Source organism: Schistocerca americana, chromosome 3 (genome assembly GCF_021461395.2).
Source record: "Schistocerca americana isolate TAMUIC-IGC-003095 chromosome 3, iqSchAmer2.1, whole genome shotgun sequence".
NCBI classification, from domain to species: Eukaryota; Metazoa; Arthropoda; class Insecta; order Orthoptera; family Acrididae; genus Schistocerca; species Schistocerca americana.
The window spans coordinates 149,920,036-149,947,228 of NC_060121.1; the positions used below are offsets into that span (position 1 = coordinate 149,920,036).

The window sequence follows — 27,193 nt, forward strand, 5'->3', positions numbered from 1 at the left end:
CCATTGTATCTTCGAGAATGACGAGATCGGCCAGGGAATGCTACGAAAACATCCCCATACCACTCAGCCAGAGCTATCAACTTCGTTCACGTGGGACACCGCCGAAGATAAGCTGCAGAGATCGGGCGATGAGGGATTCGCCGCTGAGACGGCCCGCGCCGATACCACGTGCCGCTGGACCTTGCTCCTGCCGTGACGTCACGAGAAGCGACGCCCGTGATGTCTGGCAGAGCGCGGGGCAGTCGCCTGTTGCAACAGCAGACGCGCGCAGCCGGCCACACGTGCAGCCGCAGCTACAGAGACAGAGACAGGTAGGCGGCATAGGAGGATATGATGTGACGTCATTATGACGTATATACGCTTTAGTCGATTGACGCACCTATCGACTTTTACGAACGTCTGAGAATCTAAACTGTCGTCAGCTAGTGGTTTGTTTTGACACGTGCGATTCTGAAAACAGCTCAGTGTGGCAGCGTATATGTATTTCGCCAAAATAAAAGTAAAAGAGCTGAATATTAATAGAAATATTCCTGATCGTGGCCTTGAAAACACCTCGGACAACACGTTTCGTAAAAAAGTGAAGTCTTCTTATGTCCCGACCACATTAGATTGTGTGATTGTTGTACTGAATGCTTACGCCGAAAATAATATTTATTTATTATCAACATTTTAGTACGGTTTCATACAATTGGTCTTGTCAGTACATATTAGATTGTAGCAGCATACTCTTGCTGACTTTTTTTTCTTAATTTATATAGCTGAAAGAGAACTCGTGCAAGTTTGTTAGCTAAGTAATTTATATGTCCATCCCAAGATAGTCTTTTATCAACCATAATTCCAAGTAATTTTACACTCGGACCGCAGAGACAGGTACCTTAGTGTCCAGTAATGATTGGTGTGCAGAATGATTGAATTTCGAACTTAAAAAGAAAAATATGAGGCATTGTTGAAGAAAAATCGTCGACCGGAGATGAAATACGAGGGGAAGTGGATTTCTCAATGTAATCTTAACCAAAGGTTAGTGTCTAGTACTCATTGACGTATGAAATGATTGAATGCAGTGTCAAAGCATTCCATGGTGGTACGATAAACCAGACGTACTGTATATTATATCATGTATACAACCACAATAGTTTTAGCATGTACCTGGCCATTTCAATGTGGTTTATGTCAGCAGTATAATTTGCTAAGACAAGATTATGCAAAATACGAATTGCATCACATCATGAGCGGATACCTTAAACTATGCAGAAGTCTCGTTACTTTTGCTGGGTGCAGCTTGCAGAAGATGGCACCAGTAAAGGTCTCTTACTCGGAGAACCAATGTGTTTAGTCATCATATACTCAGTTCAGCTTTGGAGTCTACTGTTCACAAACGAATGGCGCAGAGCACAGCGCTACCCTGTCACAACCTCTCGAAAGTTCACAAAAGTCGAATAGTTGATATACGGTTTCCATCGTTTTCGATGTAGCGTGTATACGTCATAATGACGTCACATCGTATCCAAGTCCGGTGAACTTAGCACCCTCCAGGCGGCATAGCGCTGCGCCATTGCAGCTGCCAAGCGTGTCGAGGACTACCCGCTAGGACTCTTTAATATTTTTAACAGCGTCGATATTCCGATATATCGATATATAAGGGAAATCATTGGCAACTCACGATACATCGAGAAAATACGTCGACATGTACGTATCGAAGTAGCGGCCTATAAAATGTCGGCTGTATATTGTAAATATACTGCTAGTTTTAGAGCTCTATATCTAAGTATTGATCTATTATTAAACATTTCGTACATCAACTTGCTAGCAGCCTGCTTATCCCTCTTCGAGCAAGAACTGAAACGAAAACGATGCACGTTCACATTTGGCGATAATACAGGGTGTTTCAAAAATGACCGGTATATTTGAAACGGCAATAAAAACTAAACGAGCAGCGATAGAAATACACCGTTTGTTGCAATATGCTTGGGACAACAGTACATTTTCAGGCAGACAAACTTTCGAAATTACAGTAGTTACAATTTTCAACAACAGATGGCACTGCGGTCTGGGAAACTCTATAGTACGATATTTTCCACATATCCACCATGCGTAGCAATAATATGGCGTAGTCTCTGAATGAAATTACCCGAAACCTTTGACAACGTGTCTGGCGGAATGGCTTCACATGCAGATGAGATGTACTGCTTCAGTTGTTCAATTGTTTCTGGATTCTGGCGGTACACCTGGTCTTTCAAGTGTCCCCACAGAAAGGAGTCACAGGGGTTCATTTCTGGCAAATAGGGAGGCCAATCCACGCCGCCTCCTGTATGTTTCGGATAGCCCAAAGCAATCACACGATCATCGAAATATTCATTCAGGGAATTAAAGACGTCGGCCGTGCGATGTGGCCGGGCACCATCTTGCATAAACCACGAGGTGTTCGCAGTGTTGTCTAAGGCAGTTTGTACCGCCACAAATTCACGAAGAATGTCCAGATAGCGTGATGCAGTAATCGTTTCGGATCTGAAAAATGGGCCAATGATTCCTTTGGAAGAAATGGCGGCCCAGACCAGTACTTTTTGAGGATGCAGGGACGATGGGACTGCAACATGGGGCTTTTCAGTTCCCCATATGCGCCAGTTCTGTTTATTGACGAAGCCGTCCAGGTAAAAATAAGCTTCATCAGTAAACCAAATGCTGCCCACACGCATATCGCCGTCATCAATCCTGTGCACTATATCGTTAGCGAATGTCTCTCGAGCAGCAATGGTAGCGGCGCTGAGGGGTTGCCGCGTTTGAATTTTGTATGGATAGAGGTGTAAACTCTGGCACATGAGACGATACGTGGACGTTGGCGTCATTTGGACCGCAGCTGCAACACGGCGAATGGAAACCCGAGGCCGCTGTTGGATCACCTGCTGCACTAGCTGCGCGTTGCCCTCTGTGGTTGCCGTACGCGGTCGCCCTACCTTTCCAGCACGTTCATCCGTCACGTTCCCAGTCCGTTGAAATTTTTCAAACAGATCCTTTATTGTATCGCTTTTCGGTCCTTTGGTTACATTAAACCTCCGTTGAAAACTTTGTCTTGTTGCAACAACACTGTGTTCTAGGCGGTGGAATTCCAACACCAGAAAAACCCTCTGTTCTAAGGAATAAACCATGTTGTCTACAGCACACTTGCACGTTGTGAACAGCACACGCTTACAGCAGAAAGACGACGTACAGAATGGCGCACCCACAGACTGAGTTGTCTTCTATATCTTTCACATCACTTGCAGCGCCATCTGTTGTTGAAAATTGTAACTACTGTAATTTCGAAAGTTTGTCCGCCTGAAAACGTACTGTTGTCCCAAGCATATTGCAACAAACGGTGTATTTCTATCGCTGCTCGTTTAGTTTTTATTGCCATTTCAAATATACCGGTCATTTTTGAAACACCCTGTGGCTGTGCTGACAACGGCAACTGCATGTAAGCCGCACAATAAAAGGTGTCCGATAGGCCCATCCTTATGTTTCGTCACACACCGGATTTGTACTGAACATTTCATGTCGACATCCCTTTTTTTTCATGAATGCAAAACCCAGCGGCCTAGTAGTCGTGTGATGACGTTAAACGTTGTCGTTTGTGTTGGCAGCGCCGAGGGCCGATTGTGTTAGCATTTCTCCTCACATGTCTCCGCCCACGGCAAAGACCGATCTTCTCATTTAGATTTTTGTTAATCAAATGGTTCAAATGGCTCTGAGCACTATGCGACTTTACTTCTGAGGTCATCAGTCCCCTAGAACTTATAAATGCTTAAATCTAACTAACCTAAGGACATCACACACATCCACGCCCGAGGCAGGATTCGAACCTGCGACCGTAGCGGTCGCTCGGCTCCAGACTGTAGCGCCTAGAAACGCACGGCCACTCCGGCCGGCATTTTTGTTCTTCATTTTCAGCATTTGATCTCTAAGAGTGCCGATGTGAAGAAATAGCACACTAGTTGCGTTAAAAATTGATTTTTAAATCTACTGGTATGCTATTTCTTCACTTCGGAAATCTTGTTATTCCATTCACGCCGCCACCTTCCAGTGAATCGGACTACTTCTTTCGTGCCACTTATATTTGCTTCACACAGTCAAAGAGAAAGACTGCACGCATTGGATCCTCAAAACGAGCTAAGACTCCTTCACACACTGAAAGTAAAATTATGTTCTATTACAATTTCAAATGATCAGTTTCAAACATTTATGGTAAAGTGCGAAAAAATAAAAATAAACGCACCCAGTATAACCATTTCAGTATCGGTATATCAATATCTTAGGCTTGCATACAGCAGGAACGTATCGATATTGCATTGGTGTCATTTCGATGTATCAATTAATCGATATTTACTACAGCGCTACTACCGTGAGCGACTACTGCAGCCAATATCGGCGTTGCTAATCGGACAGCATCTAACAAGCCTGGCTTACACCACAGTGAATGCAGGCAAACGCAAGCGAACGAGCTATTGCAGACTGTACGCCAGTGTTCGCTACCATTCACTACAACCTATGAACTAGCGTTTACATTAAAACACCTTTGGACAGCATTACCCCTGAGTGCAGTCAGATATTAGTTGCTGCACTCAGCCCCCTTTGAAAACTTTTATTTTTGAAGTGCTAAAACGTAACTGATATTTACATTTTGTAGGTGTTTTATTAAACCACGAACTGATTACTGGACCGCTTACTTCTGGACTGGTATAAATTGAAAGACTTCACGTTACTAACGCTTTTTGTCCGATTCAGCCGTGCGGTTAAAGGCGCTGCAGTCTGGAACCGCAAGACCGCTACGGTCGCAGGTTCGAATCCTGCCTCGGGCATGGATGTTTGTGATGTCCTTAGGTTAGTTGGGTTTAACTAGTTCTAAGTTCTAGGGGACTAATGACCTCAGCAGTTGAGTCCCATAGTGCTCAGACCCATTTTGTCCGATTCAGATTACTAGTGGTTTGTGTCTGACCACTGCCACTAATAACAGTAATTAATAATAATACTGTTTACAGCGCTATAGTAGCCAATATGTACTTGCTGATGTGTTGTGTTTCATTGTATATGTATTTACTGCTGCTTTGTGTTTCAAACCATCAGCAAAAATTACTTTTGAATACATTGTGTGAGTGAACAGTGATCAATGTATTACAAATATTTACTATTAAAAATTGTGATCAAGACTGTTTTTGATTGAAAAAAAAGCAGTAAAAAAATTCCAAGAAATCCGCAAACACGTTTTTGCAACTGCAAACAAAATGACTTTGTGGCCAGCTCAGGTACAATTAACGTACTTGTAGGTTCCATCACTAGTGGCAGTACTATGCGAGAACAGACTGTAGCTGACCAGTACATTTGGTTTTGACCAGACTACCCACAAATATTATAAATATGTATCTATGTATGTGCTTATGTTCAACATCTTCTAAACCACTGGACCGATTTCAACAAACTTGGTACGTATGTGCCTTACTGTCAGGGAACAATTGCTGTGGGTGTAAGAACTACCTACCTGCTATAGTTTAGCAAATATGGCGGCATAAGCAACGAGATGCGGGAAAAAAATGCTGCATCACCCTTGAAGTTTTAATACACCTATTCTTTACTACAGGGACTCTCGTAGAATCGAATCAGCTTAGAGAAATCCCTGACATCGGCTGCTCTTTTGACAGCTTTCAACTGCGAAGCGCAACTGGCTACAAACGAAAGAAATGACCGTCTCTAGAGCTCTGAAGAGGTGTAGCCATAAAAACGTTTACAAAATCGCGTTGTAGACAAGCGAAGCAACTGCGCCCAGCGTACAGAAACTGTTTCGTAATTTATAAACTGAGTTCACTAATACATAGAATTTTTCCGATATTACACTGTAAACACAGTCCATTGTTTTTGTTTTCGTCTCCAACAGAAAGCTGTCGCAATGACTACACGAGGTATGCCGGAATTGTGAGCTACTGTAGTTTATGAACAAAAAGGAAAAGTGTCCTTTTCTCACAGACTGATAACTCAGTCGCAAAGCTACTCAGTTTTTCTGGCAGTTCATTTTTCATACATCGTGAAGCCATGGCATAGTTCCACAGAGCTTTCTAATGCGGACAGCCACAGCCATTAAACTGCATAATGAATGGAAATAAACTGATCGAAAGACAAAAAAAAAAAAAAAAAAAAAAAAAATGGTTCAATGGCTCTGAGCACTATGAGACTTAACTTCTGAGGTCATCAGTCCCCTATAACTTAGAGCTACTTAAACCTAACTAACCTAAGGACATCACACACACCCATGCCCAAGGCAGGATTCGAACCTGCGACCGAAGCGGTTGCGCGGTTCCAGACTGTAGCGCCTAGAACCGCTCGGCCACCCCGGCCGGCCTGATCGCAAGACAGCTGCGACTGGCACACATATTCAAATCACAACATACTGATATAGTTATTGACAAGTTAATCAATTTTTAAAATTTTCTTATAGTATTTAGATCATATGTATTATGTGGGAATTTTTAATTCTTATACAGTTCAACTGAGGATGCTGTTTTAGTGCAGCGAAAGCGGTTGTCGCTAGAACGATACCACCAATTACAACAGTCTTGCAGTTCATTTTACTTCCATCCATCATGGTTTTGTTATCAGAACGGAAAATCTAGATAAACGAAATAGAACACAGCCAGCTGCCAGGTGTCGTTGGTACAGAGCTACTGAGAGTGGTCATAACAACCTAAACCAGTGTTGTAATGGCGCCGCAAAGAAGACAAACTGAGAGCACTTAGCCATCCGAATGTTCAAATGTGTATGAATTCAATAATATTATCTTGGAACTCTTCCATTTGGCCCGTGTTTGCATAGAAAAACAGTAATATCAAAAATTGAGTCCACCTTGATGCAAAACACCTTGTTATTCGTTTAATTTCGTTATTATCCCGAACTACTTACGGCGACAAATATCACCATCATCACTGGGGTTTCCGAACGAGGTACACAGAGCACATGAGAGCTCTAAAAAATGAAAGCACACATTCAGCTTCTGCAGAACATCTAATGTACAAAAACCATAACCCCACGAATATCGAAAACGATCTACGCATTCTGAGAAACAGCAACAGTCTATACCGGAAATTACTACATACAAAAGGCTATAGTCCAAGGGAAAAATGTAATAAATGAAAATACAACACTTTGCAACAACACACTCCTTACCGCTCTGAGAGAACTGACCAAGGACACACAACAGAAAGCACACACGCGCAAAACAACCGCTTCCCCATCACACACAGAGACATAAATAATGAACAGAAGTCGTCGTAATTCGCGCTACAGTTTTTCATAGCCTTTCTCGCCACATGCGATACGCCTCTCGCGACACACGCGAACAGCAAGATGGCGTAATATTATGGATCAGAAACAAAAGTGCATAAGATTTGTTTTTCTGTGTATAAAAGCAGCCACATACCATCCTACGAAGGTGAGTACACGAATAGCTAAGCAACAGCTCAGTACACACCAAATAACTGGTTTCCACAACACTACCACAACCCCAAGTATATACTGCTGACATATAAAGTTCACGTTTTAGTATTTGTTTACTAACAGCCGCTCACATGGTTGCAGACGCCATGATGTTCGCTAAGTAAAAAGACGGCAACAGAAACAGAGCATAGAAAATAAGTCGCAAACAGCGCCAATAATTGCCTAAAACATGCTGTAACATACAATAAATAAGGTAGTATGAAAGTATCAATAAAAAACTATATTTCAGAAGACGAATTGTAAAAATGTAATAATGTTTTATTGTGTTTGTACAACCGTGCCATTTTTTGCTGCATGTTTTAGATTAAAAAACCCTACTGATGATGGTGGTATTTGTCGCCGAAACTAGTTTGGGATAATAAAGAAATAAACGAATAACAAGGTGTTTTGCATCAAGGCGGACTCAATTTCTGATATTACCGTTTATGTGTGAATTCCCAAGGGCCCAAACTGCTGAGTTCATCGGTCGCTAGACTTACACACTACTTAACCTGACTTAAACTAACTTATGCCAAGAACAAGACACACACCCATGGCCGAGGAAGGACTCGAGCCTCCGCCGGGAGGGGGCGCGCAAACCGTGACACGACGTCTTAAACCATGCGGCCACTTCGCGCGGTCCATCTGAATGGTGTAGCCTGTTTAGCCCACACGCGACTTGTGCTGCTGAGACGGTGTCCCGTGTTGCAGGATGGACCCCTCTGGCAAGGTGGCGCTGATCACGGGAGCTGCCGGCGGTCTGGGCAGAGCCTTCAGCAGGGCGCTGCTGACTGCAGGCGCCAAGGTGAGTCGCTGCCTCCTCTCATACTTACAGCCTCGGCACATACGGGCCTAACAGTCTGATCACTGTATGGCCAAGGGAACCACTATCTTGTTGTACAGACCTTCTCATGCAGCACCTGCTTTGTTCTTATATCTTTCTCCTTCTAAACCTTGAAAAGCGCCAAAGCTTTTCGTGTTTATAATTAAAGGAGATAATTGCTTTTAAAATCAGCCATTAGTTTATTGCAATATATGAAGTTTGATGGAGGTGAATTATTCTGTCATTAAGCATCGGTAAAGGGCTATGGTTCTTCTCTTTGCAAACTTGGTACACTTTGTGCATGAAAGGAATTCTTCTGGTGCGTTCCTAGCTGGGAAACCCGGCGACCGGGTGGACTCAGGTAGTGCTCACGGGCGAGCGGCGGTCGCGCGCCCATGTCGGCACGCTTCACAGAGGGCAGGCCCCCAGAGGATTAGCGACAGGCAAAGACGCTGCGTACATCAACACGCTGCCAAGGGAAGCCGTGGACATTCGCACGTGTGCCCGAGGCAGCGGAAACTACAAACTTAGAACGAGAAAAAGCTTTGTCACGATTCTAGGTATCGCGGACAGAACGGCGAGTTGAATAGCAACAGCACGACTAGGGTGTCCAAGAATCTCAAGTGACCCGGGGAATTTTGGCCATTTCCCGCGAGCACCGACACCTTGGAACGTAGCGGCAATACTCAAAGGGAGAAGTCTTGGTTTATTTGTATACTCTGTCTCACCCAGAGTGTCGCTCTCTTTTCCTCGCGGAATGCGACGGCAAGGAGGGGGGAGATTTTGAAAGGGACTTCTTCATTGGTAAGAATCTAATGTTCGCTTTGAAAAATAGTACGAGCTATGTAATTTGCGGATGGGCAGAGAATGGAACGGGAAGAAACTTTAACATGGAGTACCGTGTGAGGAGGATGAGGAGGAGATTAGTGTTTAACGTCCCGTCGATATCGGGGTCGTTAGAGCGGAGCACAAGCTCGGATTAGGGAAGGATGGGGAAGCAAATCGGCCGTGCCCTTTCAAAGGAACCATGTCGGCATTACCCTCAAGTGATTTAAGGGAGGCACGGAAAGCCTAAATGTGGATGGGCGGACGTGGGCTTGAATCGTCGTCCTCCCGAATACGAGTCCAGTGTGCAAACCACTGCGCTACCATACTAAGCAACCTCTGTCATCCACTCCAGTGTTATGCAGAGTACGGACGTAGAAATATATCCATAGGAAGACAGTTCCCTAAAATTACGAGGGTGAGTGAAATGAAAACCTTAAATATGTAATATCAAATCGAAATTTCGCGCCATTATCCTGGAAGTTGGTAAGCGTGCTACAAACAGCGTGCAGAATGGCATGTAGGTGGCAGCACAGTGCAGATACACACACACCGTCGCAGTATCAGTATAAAGATGGCCGCCCCACTTGCGACTTGTACCAGGGAAGAACAGCGTTCTGTTATGGTGTGAAACCTACTGGAATTCATCGACGAATGAAGTTTCAGTATGGTGATGCATGTTTGTCACAGCAGCAAGTCTACGAATGGAGTAGGAAGTTCGCAAATGGTGTGACTTCAGTGGAAGAAGCTACTCGTCCAGATCAGGCACAACGAGTTGTGACTCCCCAGAACATTGCAGCAGTTGAATCCATAGTGAAGGAAAACCACCGAGTGACACTGAATGACATTGCAGTATGTTTACAGATTAGTCATGGGTCAGTACACCACAATGTGCATGATGTGCTCCAGTTTCACAAAGTGTCTGCAAGATGGGTGCCACGACGGCTGACTCCTGAAATGAGAGAACGACGTGTTGATGCTTGTGAAGAACTTCTTCGGCACTTTGAACGAGAAGGTGGTGGCTTCCTTGCAAGAATCGTTACTGGGGACGAAACCTGGGTTCACTTCCACCAACCGAAAACGAAGAGAGCAAGCAAGGAATGGCACCATTCCTCATCACCAAAACCAAAGAAGTTTCGAACGGAACATCAGCAGGGAACGTTATTCTGTCTCTCTTTTGGGACGAAAAAGGCGTCATTTTGTAGCATTACGCGCCTAGAGGGACCACTGTCACCAGTGCCTCATACAGATCTTCTAAAAAATCATTTGCGGTGTGCAATCAAATCAAAGCGACGTAGACTGCTGTCAGCAGGTGTCCTTTTGCAACATGACAATGCAAGGCCCCACACTGCCCGTACAACAGTTGCATTTTGAGTGTCTTCCTCATCCACCATACTCATCAGATCTACCCCCAAGTGATTTCCATATGTTTGGACCACTCAAAGACGCAATGGGAGGAAAGACGTTCCGTTCTGATTAAGAGGTACGCAACATGGTGCATGAGTGGTTGTGCGGACTACCAAAAGAATTTTTTTCTAAAGGAATTTATGCATTTTGTAAGCGATGAAGGACTTGCATTGAGCGTGGAGGAGATTATGTTGAAAAGTGATACATCTTTGTACCACTTCTGTACAATAAAAAATATTTAAAAAATTATTTAAGATTTTCATTTGACTCACCCTCGTAGAACAATGCTGTAATTTTTTTACTTCACAAGACCGTGTACAGACGAGATACAATAAACTACATGTCTGTCAGTCTGCCCTCCCGTATGGGAGACATATGAAAGACGTTATATTTAAATGTAGCAAAGGAAGAGAAGTGAATATAGCATTTGTCAGTTGGGAACATAGTTACAGAACAGAGCACTGAATATGTTACCACTCTGGTAATTCAAGACTTTGGAAACGCATTTGAGTCAATTTTTTGGACATCTGCGGTAATGTCTTATGGGACCAAACTGCTAAGGTCATCGGTCCCTAAGCTTAAGCAATACTTAATCTAATTTAACTAACTTACGCTAAGGACAACACACACACCCATGCCGCAGGGAGGACTCGAACCTCCGACGGGCGGAGCCGCGAGCTTTTGAGTCAGATTAAAAAGAACGCACTCATTATAATATTGATATGTTGAACAATGTAGGTAAAACTGGAATGGAGTTTTATCCTGAGCGTCATCATTCTGGACTGTGTTGTCGCCGGCCGTTGCAGCCGAGCGGTTCTAAGCGCTTCAATCCGGAACCGCGGGCCTGCTACGGTCGCGGGTTCGAATCCTGCCTCAGGCATGGATGTGTGTGATATCCTTAGGTCAGATAGGTTTAAGTACACTACTGGTTGCTACACCACGAAGATGACGTGCTACAGAAGCGAAATTTAACCGACAGGAAGAAGATGCTGTGATATGCAAATGATTAGCTTTTCAGAGCATTCACTCAAGGTTGGCGCCGGTGGCGACACCTACAACGTGCTGATATGAGGAAAGTTTCCAACCGATTTCTCATACACAAACAGCAGTTGACCGCCGTTGCCTGGTGAAACGTTGTTGTGATGTCTCGTGTAAGGAGGAGAAATGCGTACCATCACCTTTCCGACTTTGATAAATGTCGAATCGTAGCCTATCGCGATTGCGGTTTATCGTATCGCGACATTGCTGCTCGCGTTGGTCGAGATCCAATGGCTGTTAGCAGAATATGGAATCGGTGGGTTCAGGAGGGTAATACGGAACGCCGTGCAGGATCCCAACGGCCTCGTATCACTAGCAGTCCAGATGACAGGCATCTCATCCGCATGGCTGTAACGGGTTGTGCAGCCACGTCTCGATCCCTGAGTCAACAAGTGGGGACGTTTGCAAGACAACAACCATCTGCACGAACAGTTCGACAACGTTTTCAGCAGCATGAACTATCAGCTCGGAGACCATGGGTGCGGTTACCCTTGACGCTGCATCACAGACAGGAGCGTCTGCGATGGTGTGCTCAACGACGAACCTGGCTGCATGAATGGCAAAACGTCATTTTTTCGGATGAATCCAGGTTCTCTTTACAGGATCATGATGGTCGCATCCGTGTTTGGCGACATCGCGGTGAACGCACATTGGAAGCGTGTATTCGTCATCGCCATACTGGCGTATCACCCAGTGTGATGGTACGGGGTGCCACTGGTTACACGTCTCAGTCACCTCTTGTTCGCATTGACGGCACTTTGAACGGTGGACATTACATTTCAGATGTATTACGACCCGTGGCTCTATCCTTTATTCGATCCCTGTGAAACCGAACATTTTAGCAGGATAATGCACGACCGCATGTTGCAGGTCCTGTACAGGCGTTTCCGGATACAGAAAATGTTCGATTGCTGCCCTGGCCAGCACATTCTCCAGATCTCTCACCAACTGAAAACGTCTGGTCAATGATGACCGAGCAACTGGCTCGTCTCAATACGCCAGTCACTACTGTTGTAAGGTGTCAGGCAAATCCAACACCTTCCATGAAAACCCTGACATGATAAGCAAATCCTGTAGTATGTCACATAGCTCCGAATAGATCGTGACATTAAATTAACCAAAGTAATACGAGTAACGAGTGAGCAAATGGAATACCACAGACTAACACAAGAATGCCTAAATGCATGTCATACCTTCCCACCATGAGACAGATGCAGTTCCGAGGGGAGAAACGAGAACGGAAGCCGAGATCAGAACCGTGTTAAGCTGGAAGGCCCTACGATAAGGGATGGACACCCACGTCGCCAGCTAACCGCTAGGACCACACCCCAGCCGCAAGATTTAGCGTGAGACTTTTTCGCATCTCTGTTACATCAAGACCACTCCCCAGCCCATGTTAAAAGCTAGAGCCCTCCAGAAGAACAGTATAGATCTTATGATAACACAAAAAGGTCCACCCCAGTTGCAAGTTTTAGCGTGAGACTTTTTCGCTTCTCTGTTACGTTGCAAACTTTTAAAACATTGCCCCACCACGAAAAGTATAACGTTTCTCATTGGATAGACAGAATTTTTGTAGGCGGAGCTTAAGGTTAACATTGAGACCCTGATTGGTCAGATGAAAACACAACCAGATAGTTTTTTTAAACCAACTTCGGTAAATTGTAGTAAGGAAAAGTTAGGAGAGAGTTGCTTCCGATATGGCAAGGTGAGCGGAGCTGTGCTGCCCGCCGCCCCCTGACGAACACCGACAAGGTAATGAACGCACGCGATGTTGCATAACAGCGCATAAAGCTTCACTCAGAACTGCAGAAGTCTCATCTGTTACACCCCCTTTTTGCGTAATACTAGTAACGCGATGATTTTTCTGTTATATAGTTATTGAGAAGCCACATCAGCCACTGTAATTTACGACAAGTTAGATAAGTAATTAAAGATAATTGAGGGTCACTGTAGACTATTTTGATAGTTTTCTCTTTTGTGAAACTTAATTTAAACCTAGATTATAGATGTGATATGGCATAGGTCATCCTTCGATCCATTGTAGAACTTGGAAACCCATTCAGGGAATATTCGTTCACATTTTCGTTGAACGCAGTTGGTTTTTACCATCCTGTATTAAAACATTTCCTTTTATCAATAGTGCAATTTATAAACAATGTTTTGAGAGTAGAATAAAATTTCCAGTGGTAAACTTAACTGCTTTTTCGACGTTATTTTACCAGCTAACTAAAAATAGGAAAGCCTTTAACCCCTTCCACTAAATTTAGTTAGTATTAAGATTCTTTTACAGGGAGTGCAGTGGAGCTGACGCTGAAATCATTAAGTATTTGGTTATATCATCGTTAGTCTCACTGAACTCTTCTGAACTCTACACGTCATGTGTGGTCTGACGTCTCCTTACCAGCAACAGGTCCCAGGTTCAAACTAGTCAGTTCCCTAAAAATCACGCTCAGAGCGTCGTTGCGCGAAAGTGGTAGGGAGACACGATGTAGAACAAACAGACACCATGCAGAATGTTAGACTTTTGATGAACTGTGGTATCGTGTTGAAGCTGCATGGGCAGCTGTACCTGTACACGCCATCCAAACTCTGTTTGACTCAATGCCCAGGCGTATCAAGGCCGTTATTACGGCCAGAGGTGGTTGTTCTGGGAACTGATTTCTCAGGATCTATGCAACCAAATTGCGTGAAAAAGTATCATATGTCAGTTCTAGTATAATATATTTGTCCAACGAATACCCGTTTATCATCTGCATTTCTTCTTGGTGTAGCAGTTTTAATAGGCAGTAGTGTAGTTCTATCCAGGGGACTGATAACCTCAGATGTTAAGTCCCATAGTGCTCAGAGCCATTTGAACCATTTGACGTCAAGGAGGGTAAACATATCCGTACTACAGTTAGTGTTATCAACAGGGATGTGAGATTTCAACCAAGTGCTGACTGAGCTCCAGCACTGGCTGGCATTATGTTAAAACGGCAGAAACAAAAACCTCCGATTTCGGCATTGTCGCACAGCATATCAGAGTCGATTCAGCTTCTAACCACAGCAACACCTTGCGAGATGCCGGGGCTAGACAACACTAAATTCTTCTAGAATCTTTGTATGGAAATGATGCCCTAAACCCCCCCTTTTCTAACTCCGACTTTTGCTGTTGCACATGGATTAAGAAGAAACGCGAACTGACTGTAATCGACCTTGCAAGTGGAGTAGAAAAGAGTTTGGCACCTGCAGTAATTTAATTTGATAGAAATTAATTTGATAAAGGAAAGTTTCATTAACGTAGTGAGAAATGGAAGGGTTGCTTTACCGATCCACAGAATGAAAGTTCTGTTCAAAATAACGATTTGATTTATTATGACTAAACTGAAAATAATAAACATAACACATGAAACATTTAGAATACGTCAAATTGGATACTCAAATAAATGCTGTGAAGGTGAAGTTGTCCATAAACTAGATTGTGACATTTATGACCAAGTGGTATGTGGAACCAATTCCTTGCAACTCAAATCTTAAGAGAAACACCCAGCGAACCCAACATTAATTGCTGCTACAGTAGTGAGAACTCAGACAGTGAACACCCAAGACAGAACCACGTTAGAAGAGATGGGAATTAGCGCGCTCTGCTGAGCTCTGATTTAGCAAAATTCCCTGATTTGCCGGTGCTGCGGACATACATGACCAAGCTGTCTTCTTAACTGCAAGGACACAGTCTGGCATACTGGAGGTGATGGCTGGTTGCTTCGACATCCCGTCATGGCGATAAAAATGTCGCGAGTATAACCTGAAACAAATTATCCTGGTCTGGTGGTTCCAGACTGAAGACTTCCTAGCAACACAAATACGCCTCTGAGGGAGACGAATAAGGCTCGCTACACAATCACCGACGGTATAGTGAGTGATTTTAACAAGCGAAGTCACACAGTAACTCCAATACAGTCTTTAGCCAAAACTGCTCAAGACGGACAACATAGGTCACTTGTACACAGAACGCTCAATTGCCAACTGTACTCGGAAAGTTATGTTGAAGTTGAAACTTCAGCAACTTCGTCAAATAGTTACAATTAAATGAACATATTTTAGACAGCCAACAGGAGGCAGGCTGTCCAGAGCAGTGAGAGCTCAGTCTTGTAACCTACTCCGCCGAAAGGCGAGAGCCAACTCTCTCAAGAGCACCCGTACAAGCCGAACACAGAACATTCCCGCCCCCACGACAATAGCCGTGGTTAAACGTTCCAATCAGCAACTCGAAACCCGGCGGAAAATGCCACTCTATTGCTGAAGACGCTATTCCACCAATGGAGATATTTGGCGCCAATTCCTGCACCGATTTTGTTACGTCACGGAGCTATGCCCTGAGCAAGCCAATCACAGTTATGATTTTGCAGAAAACGCGGGAATTTGCCCGCCAAGACTGCCTGGGAACACAAGTCATTCCCACGCCTCGCTCGTAGCCCACCAGAAAGTGTTTTCACTACGTTTCTGTGAAGTAACAGAATCTCTAGCCCAGCCGCTCCGTCAGGCCTCTGTGGGCGTGTCACCCCCGCTCTTATGACAATGTCGGCATCTGGAAAGCATCCACTCGACTCCCTCACACCTGTCGGCTTAACCCTTTCAAGATCAGCAGACCTGCCTGTCACCGGACCACCCGGGTGGCGAGAGACGCTGCGTGGGAAGTCCGCGTGTGAAGGAATAGCAACTTTTCACCACTTGCAATTAGAGATAAAAATCGAATTACTCAGCGTAAGATAAAAATATGAGAGGGGGCTCATGCCACCTCTCAACCTGACGAGCATCATTGCCCTCTGCGCACCCGCAGAAGGCCTGTATTCGTCACCCAAAAGTGGACACGACTATCGCTACATTCACACAACTATAACTGCCCCTCCGGCCATGGCAAATCCTTGGTATTGGCTCTGATTGTCACTTGTCAAATCCTGTAGCAGTAACGACAGCAACTACCACCACATGAAGATGCCACGTAGTTCTTTCGCTGAAATACTGCGTGACTTGCGGAGTGTCATCCAGCGGCATACCAGAGAAACTCATTTGCAAGAATATATACCTCAGTTCTACAGCTTGCACTATACTTCAACACGGTAGTGAGGAATTCAGAATTGGAACAGGGCTCAGACAAAGTGATTTCAAGGCAGCAGTACTTAGACTGGGAAAAGAATGTAGGAATATGGGTTCATGTAATAAACTTAAAACAACCGCTTTCTCCAAACGGCATTGTTCTTTTGGCTCTACTGCAAATAAACTTCAAAGTGAATTAAAAAAACTTAATGCATTGACGATTACGTCGCGGCAATTGAAAATCTGTGTCTAATTGAGACTGCCCGGAATATCCTGGTTTAGACGAGAGCCGCCGTAAGTGTCGCTCTCTCTGAGCACACCACCTGACGTGACTGGTTATACTTTCATGGTCTCTCATCTCTCAGCATCCGGACACTGTTTTAACTTTCTTGCTCGCGTCACAGGAATTTTCAGAGTATGTGCGAGCGTTGCAACATTCATAGTGGGCGCTATTTATTTACAGCTCACACAGAATATTTCGAACTTTAACTGTCGTTCACCGTAGCCGCCGGCACTGTGTATAACGCGCGCTGCCAGCCATGTGGCTGTCGTTGGAGACCCTCAGCAGCACCAGCTGTGGTGATGTTCGAGTGGAGCTCTCTGCTGCCTGACGAGTCTCTCAAATAGTCGTTCAATCTAGGACTAAAGCTGAAGTCACAAGGGCTTATGTGTGACGAGTGTGCTGCACATCCCTGTGCCATCGCTCGAACAATTTGGTCACAACTTCAGCCAAATAGGCCTGAACATTGTGCTTTAAAATGTCGTGCGCGATCACGCACAAAGTGTCGCCGCTTTTTCAGTTGGTAGCCGGCTGTGTTCCAAGAATGAACAACTTAGAGAGAGACGCCGCCCAATATTGTGCAGGACTGTGCTCGGACGCCTACGCCCTAGAGTGTGCACGACTTGTTCAATCGATTGTATGAATATCAAGAGCTCAGATGGAAACCCAGTTCTAAGTAAAGAAGAGAAAGCAGAAAGGTGGAAGGGGTATATAGAGGGTGTGTACAAGGGTGATGTACTTGAGGACAACATTATGGAAATGGAAAAGGATGTAGATGAAGATGAAACGGGAGATATGATACTGTGTGAAGAGTTTGACAGATCACTGAAAGACCTAAGCCGAAACAAGGCCCCTGGAATAGACAACATTCTGTTAGAACTACTGATAGCCTTGGGGGAGCCATCCATGACAAAACTCTACCATCTGGTGAGCAAGATGTATGAGACAGGCGAAATAACCCCAGACTTCAAGATGAGTATAATAATTCCAATCCCAAAGAAAGCAGGTGTCGACAAATGTGAAAATTACCGAACTATCAGTTGACTAAGCCACGGCTGCAAAATACTGACACGAATTCTTTACAGAAGAATGGAAAAACTCGTAGAAGCCGACCTCGAGGAAGATCAGTTTGGATTCCGTAGAAATGTTGGAACCCACGAAGCAATACTGACCTTACGACTTATCTTAGAAAATAGGTTAGGGAAAGGCAAAACTACGTTTCTAGCATTTGTAGACTTAGAGAAAGCCTTTGACAATGTTGACTGGAATACTCTCTTTCAAATTCTATACAGGGAGCGAAAGGCTATTTACAATTTGTATAGAAATCAGATGGTACTTATAAGAGTCGAGGGGCATGAAAGGGAAGCAGTGGTTTGGAAGGGAATGAGACAGAGTTGTAGCCTATCCCCGAGGTTATTCAATCTGTATATTGAGCTAGCAGTAAAGTAAACAAAAGAAAAATTCGGAGTAGGAATTAAAATCCATGGAGAAGAAATAAAAACTTTGAGGTTCGCCGATGACATTTTAATTCTGTCAGAGACAGGAAAGGACCTGGAAGAGCAGTTGAACGGAATGGACACTGTCTTGAAAGGAGGATATGAGATGAACATCAACAAAAGCAAAACGAGGATAATGGAATGAAATCGAATTAAATCGGGTGATGATGAGGGTATTAGATTAGGAAATGAGACACTTAAAGTAGTAAATGAGTTTTGCTATTTAGGGAGCAAAATAACTGATTGTCGAAGTAGAGAGGATATAAAATGTAGACTGGCAATGGCAAGGAAAGCGTTTCTGAAGAAGAGAAATTTGTTAACATCGAGTATAGATTTAAGTGTCAGGAAGTCGTTTCTGAAGGTATTTGTATGGAGTGTGGCCATGTATGGAAGTGAAACATGGACGGTAAGTGGTTTGGACAAGAAGAGAATAGAAGCTTTCGAAATGTGGTGCTACAGAAGAATGCTGAAGATTAGATGGGTAGATCATATAACTAATGAGGAGCTATTGAATAGCATTAGGAGAAGAGAAATTTGTGGCACACCTTGACTAGAAGGGATCGGTTGGTAGGACATGTTCTGAGGCATCAAGGAATCACCAATTTAGTATTGGAGGGCAGCGTGGAGGGTAAAAATCGTAGAGGGAGACCAAGAGATGGATACACTAAGCAAATTCAGAAGGATGTAGGTTGCAGTAGGTACTGGGAGATGAAAAAGCTTGCACAGTATAGAGTAGCATGGAGAGCTGCATCAAACCAGTCTCTGGACTGAAGACCACAACAACAACAAGGCTGGAAAGCGCTGTACTACTCACCATACTTGCCGGACTTAAGTCCTTGTGGCTTCAACTTGATTCCAAAACTGAAGGAAACGCTTCACGGTATTCGCTTTAGAACCGTTATAAAGATTTGTCAGGCAACAGACTGCTCCACTCGAACTACCAGCACAACTGGCCCTGCTACGGCTATCCCACGACTTTCACATCGTTGGCAACAGGTTATACGGCTCGACTGTAAAACTTTCAAGCATGTATATCTACTTGGTATAAGCTGTGAATAAATAGTCGTCTCTATTAATGTTTAACACTGTTGTGTAGATCTAGATGTAGGTGCAGAACAGTAACAATGAAAGTTAGGTCTGGAGGCGTACTCACATAACCTAATGACTGAGGCGATTGCTTGCATGCAGCAGAAAATCCAAATTAGAAATCCGATGCGTTCTCCTCCGTGCTGCTAATGAATTTGCTTTTCCAGATCGTGGCGTCGGACGCTGACGAGGCGGCCGGGAAGAAGGCCCTGAAGGAACTGGAGAAGCAGTTCGGAAAGGGGAAGATCGTCTTCGTCAAAGCGGACGTCACCAACAGCAGCTCGCTGGAAGGTAGCACCCCATCTCTGGAACCACTGGAGCTGTCTTCCAGGAGGCCTCCAAGGCTCTTCATGTTATTGATTCTACTGCCCACTCTTCATAACGCTAGCATAGTAAAGTGTCCTATCTTCTAAATAAGATTTTAATGTGTTTTGCTCAAGAGGGACGTGCTAAAGTAATTCTTTAGATTATTTGTAGTTACCCTTGTGTAAGCCATTACTAGTGTGATCTCCCTTCCATCTCCTGTCTAAGCACGCTGTTCTGACGATGTGCATCATTTGGCTCACAAAGTTCGTGGATGATGAAACTGTATGTGCAAATTTTCAGACTGTAGTACATCGGACTGACTTCATTTGAAGGTATCTGCAAAATAGTTTGTAAATCAAATGTGAAACTTATACATGTATTTCCTGCTTTACATTTTCTTTATTAGCAGCCTTCACGTGAGTGCATTCATTTTTTCCTGCAATATGCTCATCATGTTGTGTCTCCAATGCTTGCTTTTCTTCATTACTCTTCCTTCCGACTCATACACTTTTGACATTCATCCTTTTTAGGTTCGCACCGTGTGAGAACGCAGTTCTGAAATTCTGAAAGAATATACTCCTATAAGTTATTGATGGTTATGAACTGCTTGAAATGTTTATATTCTTCCTTGTATGTACTATAAATACGAGGCGTGTTTTTTAAGTAAGTACCGTTTTGAAATTAAAGAAGACGTGCTAAGATATCTCAATAATTTTATTTTTACATGAAAGCCTGTACCCTAATCTACTTTTATACATAATTGCCGTCAATATTAAGGCACTTGTCATAAGGTTGTACAAGTTTTTGAATACCCTCCTCATAGAAGCCTGCCGCCTGACTTGTTAGGCACTGGATAACCATCGTCTTGAAGACGCTGACCGCCCAGGTGTTTCTTCAAGTGCAGGAACAGATGGTAGTCACTGGGCGCAAGATCGGGGCTGTACGGAGGATGATCTAGAGTTTCCCATCGAAAAGATGTGATGAGATCTTTGGTCTGATTCGCCACATACGGACGGGCATTGTCTTGCAGCAAAACGATGCCGTTGCTGGCTTAGTTTCATTATGTGCGAGTCCCTTGCCTCTCTTACCACTTCCTGTCATAAGTTCACTCGTCCTTTTCCCTTTATGTACTGTATCAATGACGTCAGCTGACACAAACTTTTAAATTAGGTCTCCTTGCAGACTCTGTCTTTCTTATTATTTTTATTGAAGTACTCTACCGTAGAATCTTTACGTTGTTTCAGTGGCTCATCAGTACTTCGCTTCGTGCTGGAGTTAAACTCAATGTTTTACCAAGTATAAAATTCTTCTGCCTTGTATAATCGCAGTTGCAGAAGCTTCCGCAAAAGGAGTACGTCATTTCACCTGAAAAACTTTTGTTGCAGGTGTATCTTCATCTTTGGTTTATTACTTTCAGTTGTAGTTATATTCTTCTTCCATATTTTGGGATAACTTTTTTCAATCTCGATCGTTTACCACTGTTTTCTTTTTTGCGACACTGATTTATTCACTCAGGAGATCTGTATCACTGCAACCGGGTTCATAGTCAGGATCCTTGATGGGGCAATCAGAGTCAAATTCGTTCACTATGGTTGATCATTTCACGAAAAGCATCCCTCCCCCCAGACTCAGTTGATACAAGTTGTGCTTTGGTTTGTCTTCTGTTGTAGGGGGACTTAATCGTGTACTGTGCTTGTATGATCCTCTCTCCTTCCACTTGATGCATTTGAATATTCACCCTAATTTCCTTGAAACAAAAATATGAAATAAAATTAATTTACGCATGTTTAAAACATCAAAGTATCGTGAGAATTCAGTTCATGGTTGGAGTACAATTTTATTGCTTACCACCAATTACATCCTTTGTAGGTATCATTCTCTTGGCCAGTGACAAATGCAGGGCGCCTCTTGAAAACATTTTTCACAATTAAACTCAGTATGAGGTACTGTAGTGCTGCACTCACTGAACTCACAGCAGCTTCTGGTACAGTGGGCATTCTGCTATCCGCGTACGTAAACTAAAATAATCGACAATAATACTGATTCAATATTGTTAAAATAATGTGTCATTGTTACGTGACACCTTTGAATCACCTGCTTTCTTGCTGGCTGTTAAGAATTCGAAACACAGAGCTACCAAAGCCTGCTAATAAAATATGTCTTAGATATCTTTCAAATAAGGGATAATAATATCTATGTGTCACTGTTTATGTCGTATAATATCACTGCTCACAAACTTGAGATCATTTTGCTTGTAGCCGAGGCTAAGAAGCACCAGCTGACTGCAGTCTACTTATAAAATTTATCTTAGGTATATCCTGTAATCCTACTGGTACCAATTAAGTGCACTTGATGGATTACTGTTGTTTAAACAATTTTATCAAGCCTGTCGGCAACGTGCAGGAAAAATCGTATAAGTGCACCTAAATGATTTTTGCGGTATTGAATATTGAACTGTGCACTTAACATATTTGTGCCACGTCTGTTTAACTTCTTAGAGCGAGAACAGCCCTTAACTGGTTTTTCTGGACGAAAGATACTCATTTTTTATATGAAATACATGGATAACCCAAAAATGATCAAATCTGCACTTGACTTGTTTTTGCAGTAAGCCAAAGGGTGTTGTGTTTTTATGAGTACGTGTCGACACTATTATTAACGATGTCCGTTTATTGTTGTTGCAGAGGCCTTCAAGACAGCCAAATCCACATTCAACAGGCTGGACATTGTTATCAATAATGCAGGCATGATGAGGGATTCGGCCTGGGAGAAGGAAATCGACGTCAACATGGTAAGTGGGAGATATGGAAGAAGAAGGACTGCTACGAAAGAGCGATGGACGGTATAGAGTTTATAGCATGGCTTCTACACTCTGTGACCACATATAAAGAAAACACATTGAGGAACATGTGGGCAAGGCTGCTGACTGTTTCATTCCTGTACAGCCACATTTTTATTGAATTTGCACAGACGAGTCAAAAAATTGCGACTACCTGCTTAACGGCGTGTTGGTCCGCCTTTGGATCGCAATGCAGTGGCGATTCGGCAAGACACACATTTTACATGCACTCAGTAGGTTTCCGGTGGTATGACGAACGTGATGTCTACTCAACGGTCACACAAATCCCATAAATTGCAGGTTGGTGTTGTACGAGGTGCATTCAAGTTTTTTCTAATTAACTACTCACCCGAAATCGATGAAACTGGCGTTACTTCTCGACGTAATCGCCCTGCAGACGTACACATTTTTCACAACGCTGACGCCATGATTCCATGGCAGCGGCGAAGGCTTCTTTAGGAGTCTGTTTTGACCTCTGGAAAATCGCTGAGGCAATAGCAGCACGGCTGGTGAATGTGCGGCCACGGAGAGTGTCTTTCATTGTTGGAAAAAGCTAAAAGTCACTAGGAGCCAGGTCAGGTGAGTAGGGAGCATGAGGAATCACTTCAAAGTTGTTATCACGAAGAAACTGTTGCATAACGTTAGCTCGATGTGTGGGTGCGTTGTCTTGGTGAAACAGCACACGCGCAGCCCTTCCCGGACGTTTTTGTTGCAGTGCAGGAAGGAATTTGTTCTTCAAAACATTTTCGTAGGATGCACCTGTTACCATAGTGCCCTTTGGAACGCAATGGGTAAGAATTACGCCCTCGCTGTCCCAGAACATGGACACCATCATTTTTTCAGCACTGGCGGTTACCCGAAATTTTTTTGGTGGCGGTGAATCTGTGTGCTTCCATTGAGTGGCGCTTTGTATCTGGATTGAAAAATGGCATCCACGTCTCATCCATTGTCACAACCGACGAAAAGGAAGTCCCATTCATGCTGTCGTTGCGCGTCAACATTGCTTGGCAACATGCCACACGGGCAGCCATGTGGTCGACCGTCAGCATTCGTGGCACCCACCTGGATGACACTTTTCGCATTTTCAGGTCGTCATGCTGGATTGTGTGCACAGAAATGCCAACTCTGGAGGCGATCTGTTCAACAGTCATTCGGCGATCCCCCAAAACAATTCTCTCCACTTTCTCGATCATGTCGTCAGACTGGCTTGTGTGAGCCTGAGGTTGTTTCAGTTTGTTGTCACATGATGTTCTGCCTTCATTAAACTGTCGCACCCACGAACGCACTTTTGACACATTCATAACTCCATCACCACATGTCTCCTTCAAGTGTCGATGAATTTCAATTGGTTTCACACCACGCAAATTCAGAAAACGAATGATTGCACGCTGTTCAAGTAAGGAAAATGTCGCCATTTTAAGTATTTAAAACAGTTCTCATTCTCGCCGCTGGCGGTAAAATTCCATCTGCCGTACAGTGCTGCCATCTCTGGGACGTATTGACAATGAACGCGGCCTCATTTTAAAACAATGCGCATGTTTCTATCTCTTTCCAGTCTGGAGAAAAAAAATCGGAGGCCTTAGAACTTGAATGCACCTTGTATGGGCATGGAGTTGGCGCCCGATAGCGTCCCAGGTACGTTCAGTCGGGTTCAGACCACGCGAGTTTTGTGGTTGCTTCACGTGCGTGCGACGCCCGGACGGAACTCAGTCTCATTGTGGGCAGTGGTCATGATGTTTTGCCTTATCGGTGTACGTAGTCACCAGGAGGGTAATGTCGTATCATATTTCTATTTTTCTTAGATAATGATACACTACACCAGCCATGGGCAACCTTGGGCGACCCATGGGCCTTATTCACATATTTAATCTCGCGGCCACCTAGTCACGTGACACTACAGCAGTGCTCCTAGCACATAAAGTCAAAACCAAAACGTACGAGACAGTAAGGTTTTTTTTTATTTTTGGGAGGGGCGTTAGGGGTGAGTCATGCTGTAACAGCCAGTTTTTTGACTTTACTGTGTAAATGTGGTGGTTAGTCTTACCTCAAGACATGTGCTAAGAATAGCATAGTGTAATGATTTTTATTTTTTATTTATGGTTCTTAGTTACATCAAAAGTAAAAGAGCTGGAATTACAAGGCTTGTAGAAAGTGTCTTGCAGCATCCACCACTGTCTTTTCTATGGTAATATCGCTTGTTAATTATACATTGCAATGATACTCGTTCAATAATAATATAATAGATAAGAAATGGAACTTATTGTTATTATTTCAACTGAATTCACCATTGTTTAGCTCATTGCTTTACAGACGCCGCAGTGTTTCCATCCATCTCGATACATCGGAACCGTCACCATTGTAGACCTCTTATCCCGCCATCCTGACAAGACCCAGTTTTGTCCAGATTTTGCAAGATATTGTTACGAGCATGGCTCAAGTACTGAGGAGATGTCAACTGTTAACGGAACATGTAAATACAGCATTAGTTTTATTAGTGTCAACAGGTTAATGTTGACAATGGCGTTCCATGTTGCGTATCCTGTATTGAAGATGCAAGCACTTTCTAGAACTAGCTCCATCATTCGAGAAAATACCAGACCTCTCGCATAGTAAGGGGCTGGAACGATTTAAGCAGCACCACGGGGAGGAATCAGGCAGTTCCCGTTTGAATAACGATCTAACAAGACGATTCTTTCTAAACGTATCACGAACAACGAGTGCAAGTAACATTCGTAGTGTTTACTGCGGGTATATGGGGCGTGAAGTGTAGAGTGACATGTACTTCCACGACTAAAGTGTCTACAGTCTAATAAACGTATCATAGCTTATGAAAATGCCTAAGGATGGAAAAAGAATGTGTCATTTTTAGGATAATTAAACAAAAGAATGGTCTTTTGTCAAGAAAGGACGTACGGGCCAGGAAACATTGTGTGGGCTTTGTACTGTTTCATCTGAGGATATCACGGAGGTAAGACGGCTGTGAGGCATCACATTTATACGAAGTCTCATACACTACTGGCCAATAAAATTGCTACACCAAGACGAAATGCAGATGATAAACGGGTATTCATTGGACAAATATACACTCCTGGAAATTGAAATAAGAACACCGTGAATTCATTGTCCCAGGAAGGGGAAACTTTATTGACACATTCCTGGGGTCAGATACATCACATGATCACACTGACAGAACCACAGGCACATAGACACAGGCAACAGAGCATGCACAATGTCGGCACTAGTGCAGTGTGTATCCACCTTCCGCAGCAATGCAGGCTGCTATTCTCCCATGGAGACGATCGTAGAGATGCTGGATGTAGTCCTGTGGAACGGCTTGCCATGCCATTTCCACCTGGCGCCTCAGTTGGACCAGCGTTCGTGCTGGACGTGCAGACCGCGTGAGACGACGCTTCATCCAGTCCCAAACATGCTCAATGGGGGACAGATCCGGAGATCTTGCAGGCCAGGGTAGTTGACTTACACCTTCTAGAGCACGTTGGGTGGCACGGGATACATGCGGACGTGCATTGTCCTGTTGGAACAGCAAGTTCCCTTGCCGGTCTAGGAATGGTAGAACGATGGGTTCGATGACGGTTTGGATGTACCGTGCACTATTCAGTGTCCCCTCGACGATCACCAGTGGTGTACGGCCAGTGTAGGAGATCGCTCCCCACACCATGATGCTGGGTGTTGGCCCTGTGTGCCTCGGTCGTATGCAGTCATGATTGTGGCGCTCACCTGCACGGCGCCAAACACGCATACGACCATCATTGGCACCAAGGCAGAAGCGACTCTCATCGCTGAAGACGACACGTCTCCATTCGTCCCTCCATTCACACCTGTCGCGACACCACTGGAGGCGGGCTGCACGATGTTGGGGCGTGAGCGGAAGACGGCCTAACGGTGTGCGGGACCGTAGCCCAGCTTCATGGAGACGGTTGCGAATGGTCCTCGCCGATACCCCAGGAGCAACAGTGTCCCTAATTTGCTGGGAAGTGGCGGTGCGGTCCCCTACGGCACTGTGTAGGATCCTACGGTATTGGCGTGCATCCGTGCGTCGCTGCGGTCCGGTCCCAGGTCGACGGGCACGTGCACCTTCCGCCGACCACTGGCGACAACATCGATGTACTGTGGAGACCTCACGCCCCACGTGTAGAGCAATTCGGCGTTACGTCCACCCGGCCTCCCGCATGCCCACTATACGCCCTCGCTCAAAGTCCGTCAACTGCACATACGGTTCACGTCCACGCTGTCGCGGCATGCTACCAGTGTTAAAGACTGCGATGGAGCTCCGTATGCCACGGCAAACTGGCTGACACGGACGGCGGCGGTGCACAAACGCTGCGCAGCTAGCGCCATTCGACGACCAACACCGCGGTTCCTGGTGTGTCCGCTGTGCCGTGCGTGTGATCATTTATTGTACAGCCCTCTCGCAGTGTCCGGAGCAAGTATGGTGGGTCTGACACACCGGTGTCAATGTGTTCTTTTTTCCATTTCCAGGAGTGTATTATACTAGAACTCAC

General features: G+C 44.4%; 1 protein-coding gene across 1 annotated transcript in view; it reads left to right on the plus strand.

Annotated features, from left to right (window-relative positions):
• The first annotated feature begins 219 nt into the window (after positions 1-219).
• Positions 220-27,193, plus strand: part of LOC124605934 (15-hydroxyprostaglandin dehydrogenase [NAD(+)]-like) — a 56,671-nt gene continuing 29,697 nt past the window's right edge. The window contains exons 1-4 of the mRNA XM_047137892.1: positions 220-311; positions 8,206-8,299; positions 19,693-19,816; positions 22,516-22,622. Coding sequence (XP_046993848.1) covers positions 220-311; positions 8,206-8,299; positions 19,693-19,816; positions 22,516-22,622 — 417 coding nt within the window. The remainder of the gene's footprint in view (positions 312-8,205; positions 8,300-19,692; positions 19,817-22,515; positions 22,623-27,193) is intronic.